At 41.1% G+C, this 8594-nt stretch overlaps 1 protein-coding gene across 3 annotated transcripts in view; it reads left to right on the top strand.

The window, feature by feature from the left end:
• msrb3 (methionine sulfoxide reductase B3) overlaps positions 1–8594 on the top strand; it is a 28514-nt gene that overhangs the window by 14169 nt on the left and 5751 nt on the right. For 2 of the 3 annotated variants that reach the window (XM_008278780.1, XM_008278779.1), the window contains 3 exons: positions 6173–6281; positions 7368–7445; positions 7762–7790. In XM_008278780.1, coding sequence (XP_008277002.1) covers positions 6173–6281; positions 7368–7445; positions 7762–7790 — 216 coding nt within the window. Of the gene's footprint in view, positions 1–3133; positions 3277–6172; positions 6282–7367; positions 7446–7761; positions 7791–8594 lie in introns of all 3 variants that reach the window. The other variant, XM_008278781.1, reaches the window with a different exon arrangement.

The following is an 8594-nucleotide window of genomic DNA, read 5'->3' as shown; positions in this document are numbered from 1 at the left end:
CTTGGGATTTTTTCCCTTTTTAGTACTTTTGAGTTTTGAATCATGGCCAATATAGTTTGTCTTTTTTGACAAGAATTTACAAAAATGGCCAAAAAGCTCGATGTTGGTCTCACCAGACCAAAGAACTTTCCTGCAGTTGACTTCAGAGTCTCCCACATGCCTTCTGGCCACCTCTCATCAAGAGTTAATGACTTTTTTTCAACAGTGACTTTCTGTTTGCCACTCACCCATGACGGTGTGACTGTGAAGAACCAGGGCAACACTTCTATGCACAGTTGCTCCCAGCTCAGCCACTGAAGCCTGTAACTCCTTCAGAGGACTCACATGTGTCTTGGTGGCCTCTCTTAGTAGTTTCTTGCATGGTCACAAATCTTTTAGGACAGCGTACTTTTGGCAGATTTACACGTGTGCCACATTCCATCCATTTCCTAATGGATTTAACTGTACTCCAGTGATATTCAATAAATCTTCTTGCATCTGTCCCTCAACTTGTGCTTTGCAGTACCCTTTTTCACAGAATGCCTTTGAGCACTCTTTTGTCCCTATATAATTATAGCGAGGAGTACTCATTCACAAGTTGCTGGATCTTTTAGACAAAAGTGTCGTCGTACACCAATCACTTCAGACACAGTAATTGCACTCAGATGATCTCCACTTCACTAACTGTGTTGTCACAGTGGATCTGATCCCTGTTTTGTTACAGTTGTTGAGCCAAGCTGTAACAAATGGGGGCTCATCCGGGACCCAACAGAAGTTCCTGAGTTTAGATGCCAGCAGCACCTTCATAACAACGGGGGCTTGTCCAGCCCTCTGTAGATCCAGTTTAAACATTTGTAGCAAGTAGCTCTACTTGGTGATAAGCGTTGTGGCCAGAGGCTGGAGATTTCTGTGGATGAAGACAGGTGCTGGTTCAGTGGTGGTGAGTGACGCAGTGTGTGTCCTGTCTAATCAGCGTTTTGGTGAACAAGTGTGAAATCTGGTTGTTAGAATGAGTGTGGGGTGTGTTTTCTGGAGTTCAAGGAAGCAGCTTTTTGTTTTGTGGAATAATTCAGTAATTTGCTCAGAAGACACGGTTTGTGTTGTCAGGCTACGATGCTGGTGCTTGTGTGTTGGAGTTCTGCTGCTTCTGGAGCTACACAGTTGTGGTAAGTTGCTGTGGTTCTGTCCCTGTTTGGGCTTCAGAGCAGATTCCCTTGGAGTCTGTTGGGGGGTTCGGTAGTGTGGCGAGAAAGTGGTTGGAGTGGTTGTCTTACGGGCCCGTCTGAGGTTTCAAGTGGGGTCGCCAATCCTTGGTTGCCTTGGCAGGATCTGAATGTATAAATAGACACCACAAGTACCACCTGAAGACTGGGGGGGTAGTCGATTCTGGTGAGACAGATAGAGGGACGGTGTCATGTCACACCGTTTTATCAGTTTGAGTGTAATGAGGCAATCGCAGCCCCCAGACCTTGCTGCCTCACCTGTTCTAAAGGGGGTCCACGCTGCCTGGATGGTCATTAGTTGTACAACACTCCACCTGGACGCTAGGTGTCCCTGCTAGAGTCAGGATCTCTGTCTCACAGGCGGTGCCCTCCTCCAGACACCAGCAGCATGGTTTTATCTTTATTCTGTTCGTTAGTGCACATTTTGGTTGTTTTTTTATTTCTTTGTTTGTTAAAATAAATACCTTTTTAGTCAGTACAGCTTTGTTACAGTTGCTGAGCCAAGCTGTGACAAATGGAGATATGGAGCGGGCACAGACAGGTTTCAGCAAAAGGAACTTATTACACAATATCAGAGATAACCTCATGAAAAGGTTGTGCTGAACATAAGGAACAAAATCACAAACTATGCAAGACAAACAGAACAACTACCCTTTGCATTGTGATCATGGCCATTTACGGGACAAGCATAAAATCATTTGTAATATAAACTACAATAGACTACAATCATATAGTAATTATTATATTAATTGTATTTAATAGGACATGATACTGGAAAGGAAACCACCATACCTGCATTGTTTCAGCAGTATTACCAACCTGTCATATTCAGCTTGGCCGAGTTGTGCTTTTTTTCTGTGCCAGTGTTACATTGGACCTGCTTTTCAGGAATTCAGTTCCAGCCTGAGGGTATATCCTGGATGAGGGACTCTTCCTTATTGCTCATTAGAGGCCTAATTAGCTGCTGTGTTAGCAAAACACCATTCCTCTGTTTTGACTACAGCTAAAGCAAACTGACACAGTTCCATTTGTCATTGATTAGGCATGCTGTTATACACTGAGGGAGTTCTTTTTTTATTTTTTCTTCTCTCCAGTCAGTGCAATGTAGTTTATGCCAACAGCTCTACTCACGTTGCCTTTGTACAGCCATACAGGTCATGAACTTTTTAGCTAACATTTCACCCTCAGTATGCCTGTGATGATTGTCCTGAAGCCATTTAGATAGTTCCTTACAACCACTAGTCTTGAACAATGTTGAAAACCTTTTTAAAGCAAAAGTTGCCATTCAGCACAGTCATGGGTATCTCAGCTGTAATGTAATCTACACTTGCCATGCCTTTAAGTAATTCAGCCAGGTAAACATCCGCACTTAAACTATGGGAGGAAGTGGGTGTCAAACTTAGTAATTTTGCATTAAAATGCCACAGGATTCCAAAGGTGTAAAGGTTTGTAGATTGATCGTTAATATCGATAGCCTTATTTAAAATGTTTCTGTTCTGTAATTAATTATTTTAGTTATCCTATGAACTTTAAGCGTCATTGTCAGACCATCATACATGTTGGCTGATACTGACCACTGGGGCAAAGCACAATGTAGATGTATTATTCAAATGTAGACATCTACAGACAAGCCTTTAAGCAACGTGTTCATGTTTTCGTCACTCAACAATTAGATATCACGGGTTAGTTGTTTTTTTTTGTGCAGTTGAAGCTTACAAACTTTATTTAACTTAAAGAGCATTTAAAGGAAATTTTTTTCAATGGTGACTTTAAATTTTCGGTGAATTTCAAAAATCTGCATGAACAGCAGAGTTCTAAACAGATCCTGATGTCCTGTGCTTTGTTTCCACATTTTCTGTCTGATGTTGTTCATTTTCTTGACCTGTGTTGTCATGTATTGTTTCTTACTCTGTTTGCTCCCCTTCATCCAGCCCAGTCCTTGGTTGTAGCCCTGCTGAGGGGTGTGGTTGGTGGTTGGAGTGCCTTTCTTCAGTAACCATGTCGGGCTTCAATCTGCTGCATCTAATAACCAAGAGTCAGCCTGTAGCTCTGAGGTCCTGCAGTCTTCCCTCAGGTCCACTGACTGGGTGCTGTGTGCCTGCTGTGCCCTGTGTCTCTAAAGCCTTAACACTGCACTGGTGTGTCAGCATGTCTTCACTTTCAAAGTCAGCATGTGTGAAGAGTGATGTGACCTGCTTTGAGTGTTTTCTTACATTTTATTGACCCTCTCAGGGAGTAGCCATATGTATTTTTTTTTGCATTGAGCGATGCTTGAGAACAGAGCTGATTATTGGATCTGGAACTTTTTAAGTCATAAGCGATCCGTATTAAAAGCAACATCAATTATATCTTTATTTTTTATTTTTTCAGTTTAGTAGCGCTAAAGGTTTGGTCAGTTTTGTAGTCTTCTCTCCTCATGCTTTGATCAGATATGACCTATTTTAAGTGATTGTATAGTCTGTTTTATTTTATAGTGCTAATCTTATTCAAGATTCAGTAGTTTTTATTGGTCATGTGCTCTTGCTGTATGTGCAGTGAAATGAAAACGTGACTGTTGTCAAGGCTGAGCAATAACAATAAGACATTATAAAAAAGGACACATCTTTAGTAAACAAGAGAAAACTAGAAAAAAGCCACAAGGTAGAGGTAGAGCTCTTGTTGTTGTCTATCCATGGTATGCTCGCTGCCCTCAGCATCCTCTGCAGGGCTCTCCGGTCACAGGTAGAGCTGTTCCCGTACCACTGAGTGTCCACCACTCTATGGTAAAATGTCCACAGGACCTTCAGAGAGAATTTCCTCAGCTGTCTGAGGTGATAAAGGCACTGCCTCACCAGGGACCTGCACTACGAAGCAGGATTGAGGGTTAGTGAGGTAGCTTCAGGTTAAATCTGGGTTTCAGTCCTGCGATGGTGTTTCACTTCTTACCGGGGTACATCGCCATGGTAACTTACGCTGAACAGCTAACCTGCTCCACAGCGGGTTATGTTGGAGGTTGAGATCACTGGGTATAAAAACAGCTCCACTGAAAATCAGTTCTCTCCCGTAAAACTTCAGAAGGAGTAGAAAATGAAGCAGTTCTCAACAACATGGCATCGTCGGCATTTATAGAAGAGCCGCGACACATCAGAGCTGAACTGTGAGGGATCACTGAGGAGTGTAGGATAGAAGATGGAGAGCAAGCAGTAGAACAGAACAGTAAATATTTTGAGGGTCGGTGAGGTCAGCGGCTGAAGGTCAGAGACGTGAAGCTCCAGATCCAGAGACGTCCACAGAGAGAACAAGCACAGGACCTTATGATATGTAGTGGTGATATACAGCTGTATGGAAGAAAGACAGAGGACAGGAGCTCAGTGCGTCATTGGAATTCCCCGGCAGTCTAAAGCTATAGCAGCATGACAGTTAAGGTGATCCTGAGCAGCCCTAACTATAAGAGGAACGTTTTAATCCTAACCTTAAAAGTAGAGACGATGTCTGCCTCCAGTACCCAAACTGGGAGCTGATTCCATGAGACAGGAGCTGATAACTGAAGGCTCTGCCTCCCATTCTGCTTCTGGAAACTCTGGTTATCCTCAAACTCATCAGTTAACCTCAAATGCAGCACATGTTATTTTGATAAAAGGACACTTGACTCGAAGAATTTGAGTTGAAGCATTGACTTTGAAGAGCTGTAGTATGACTTTTTGTAAACCTCGTCCCTATTTTAGATATTTTGAAGGAAGTGTTTTGAGGTTTCACTTTTTGACATGTACAGTAGAAGAAACTGTAGCTAACAATCAGAAACAAACACTTTGGCTTGTTGCGACTGTATCACCACTGATTTAAGATATTTCATCTTAAATTTCGCTTTAGGCAACGCTTTGTAATCAGCAATGTAGAACGTTGTTGTTTTTCAGCCTTTCATTCAATCAAATCAAATCAGGTTTATTGTCATTTTGTGGTACAAACACAGTAGTACAGGCAAGATGAGAGAGTGTTTCTTCAGGATCCAATAACTTAAAGTAATTTAAATAAACAGGTGTTTGCATATCTGGATCAGCAGTTCAGCATCTGACAGCTTGTGGAATGAAGCTGTTGATCATTCTGGAGGTTCTTCCTTTAACGCTCCGGAAACGTTTGCCTGATGGCAGCAGTTCAAACGGTTCATGGAGAGGGTGTGAGGAGTCCCTGACAATGTTCAGTGTCCTGCTCCTGCAGCGCCTCTGGAAAGGTTCTTGGGCAGAGGGGAGGGAAACTCCGATGCCCCTCTCAGCTCCTCTAACTACCCTCTGCAGGGCTTTTTTGTCTGACAGTCTGCAGCTGGCAGTAATTTCACAAAGGCTTTGCTTTGTTAATGTTACCATGTGCTCCTCTCCTGTCAGCTAACATGTGCATAATATTGCTGAAGCATTCTTGGCTTGCTGGTCTAACTTTTAAACATTAGTGCTGCCGGTAGTCAAACCATTAACAGGGAACCTTTAAAATGGTCCAAATCTGTAGTTCAGCGTCTGTTAATCTGTAGCTTCACTCACATGCTGCTGTCACATAGATATTAAACAGTTCCTCACTTGGCTTTCTTGCAGTTTGCATGCACTGCATGGTTTGGTTTTATTTAACAAATTGACCAAATTGACTATTTTTATTGTTTAAATTGTCCGCTGGCCGACTTTAGCAAGTTTTTTCACATAATGAAATTTGAGGCTCTGCGTTGAACAACAATATCCAAGAAAATATTAAAAATAAAACCAATTTTTATCTTGGAAAGTACTTCATATATCAGTCATTTTTTTTCTAGATACCATTTTATATTTCCATAGTTATTGATTAAAACATTTTAAGCATATAAGAGATAGTTAACCTGAAGGCTCTGATGGTTTGGGATGAAATGATGCTTTGGGACATGAGGGATAATGTAATGATATTTCTTTTCTTCCTATCGCCATCAGAAAACCTGCATAGCTAATATCTTTTGTCCACTCTGCTTCTGGTCTCAGGAGCACGTAGGACTAAGAAGACATGGCCAGTGAGCTTCCCTCAGGAGGAGCTGAGGAAGCGCCTTACACCAATGCAGTACCACATTACCCAGGAGAGAGGAACTGAGAGGTATGAGGAAGAACTTCAAGTTATTTTTTTCCCCGGGCCTCTAAGTTTTTTAATAATCACTGTTTATCATCATGGTATTTATGAACAAAATAACCGCTAGTTTGCATGTGATTCATTCACACACATTCATTCCAGTGGTGGTAGCTATGATTTTAGCATGCCCTGGGGCAGACTGACAGAGGCGTGGCTGCCATCCAACCACCACCTCAAACAATCCATAATAACCATCATTACATTTGGAGGAAAAAGGGAGAAGCTTACAAGCCATCCCTACTGTGAAGCATGGGGGTGGCAGCATCATGTTGAGAGGCTGGTTTGCTGCAGGAGGGACTGGTGCACTTCACATAATAGATGGCATCATGAGGAAAGAACATTATGAGGAAATATTAAAAACAACATCTCAAGACATCAGCCAGGAAGTTAAAGCTTGGCCACTAATGGGTCTTCAGATGGACAATGACTCTAAGCATACCGCCAGATTAGTTACAAAGAGGTTTAAGGACAACAAAGTCAGTGTTGTGGAGTGGCCATCACAAAGCCCAGAGGGCTGCACTATGAATCAAGTTTGACACAGTCAGGCTTTTCTTGTGTAAGTCCCAGTGAGAGATTGCAGGTATCACAAAGGTGGTTATCAACTTTCTTTGCCTACTCAGACTTTCTGCTTCAGACTCTGAATATTCACATAAAAAGGAGGCGTTTAACGCGTCACGTGACTCTTCTTCTGCACAAAATGAATCTATTGTGTGCAGCTGCTTCAGTCAACACGTTGTTTTAATGGAGAACAATGACGAAAAAAAAAAACAAAACATGATGGTAAAAAGCACCGCTACTGCAAATGGTGCAAGACAGAAATACTGGTAGAAAACTGTTAAACGTGTTCATATGTAATATTTTACCGATGCAGCCGCTGATTTCCAACTGACAGCTGCACGTTAAAGCTGTTAAACTTTAGACTTTTATAGATAGATAGATAGATAGATAGATAGAACTGTATTGATTATAAAATTGTATCAGTATTTAAACTCAAGTCCTCATTTGTTCATCAGGGTGAATCATTCAGTTTTACTGATACATCCTTCTCCACAGTGCCTTTACTGGAGAGTTCGCACATCATAAAGATGAGGGGACCTACACTTGTGTTGTTTGTGGGGCCGTCCTGTTCAGGTAAGAGATGACGAAATGTTTCTTTGTGCTTAACATCACTTTGGATGAATATGTGTGCTGTCAGGGCTTCAGGTTACAGAAAGAGATGCTGCCAGATATCACATCTTTAGAGTCTGGAGAATCAGCAACTGTAGTGATCAGTTGTGACCTTTGACTTAAATTGAATTTTTAAATCGATTGATTTTTTTTTAACAGATGGTGAGACCCATAACACTCACAACATTGCAAATAATTTTAGGAGAAAGACAAAGCACATTAATGTACTTAGAGTAACACATTTTTTTTTCCTAACTGACATTTTTGTTTTCTTTTACAGCTCAAACTCTAAGTTTGATTCAGGATCAGGTAAGTTGAACTGTTTTCTCTGCTTTCTTTACTCTGGGGTCATTCTATTTTTATTTTTTTTAACATGAAAAATATTCTACCTAAAACCATGGAACCTTGCAAACTCCTGCAGTTTTACTCCAAGTACTTTTTGAGTTATGAATTTTTGAAAATAGGTCCTCTGTGTTAAATTTTGAAACTTTAGTGAATCTTTAAAGCCTCACCAACTGCTTATTTTTTCTCCCAGGATTTGGCTGAATTTTTTTGTACTGAATATCCCAGAAACCCAAAGAAAAAGTTAAATCTTGTCGTCATGTCAGTCGCTTCAGCAGTTTTTTTCCTTTCAGAAATGAAAATAATAAAAATCTATAGTTTATCATCAAAATGAAAAAGCTTTACTTTCAAACAAAAGTTAGATCTCCTCTAATTTTCACTCAGTTCCAACCAAACGTTTGTTGTGGGGAGAAACAACTTAGTTTTGTCACATCGAAATGTCATTTGGTGCTACATCAAAAACGGACTGCCACAGGTCTTCCTAAAACGAGCTTTGGAGCTGGAAAATCCACTTTTTAACTACTTTTCTTTGAGGGAAGGATTGTTTTATTTTCTTTGAAACTTTTTGAAGAGAATGTCATATCCATTGAAAACATATTAAAAAGTCAAATATGTGATATTACTCCTTCATTATTTAATAATTTTGAATCACCATCTTCATCATCGGCTCGGTGGTTAGCACCGTCGCCTCGCAGCAAGGTCGCCGGTTTGCGTCTCGGTGAGGACACCCAGGATCTTCCTGTGTGTAGTCTCCATGTTCTCCCCGTGCAG

This window comes from Stegastes partitus, unplaced genomic scaffold (genome assembly GCF_000690725.1).
Source record: "Stegastes partitus isolate 25-593 unplaced genomic scaffold, Stegastes_partitus-1.0.2 Scaffold132, whole genome shotgun sequence".
NCBI classification, from domain to species: domain Eukaryota; kingdom Metazoa; phylum Chordata; class Actinopteri; family Pomacentridae; genus Stegastes; species Stegastes partitus.
The sequence above is the reverse complement of the archived record's forward strand: the minus strand, read 5'-3'. Positions and strand labels throughout refer to the sequence as shown.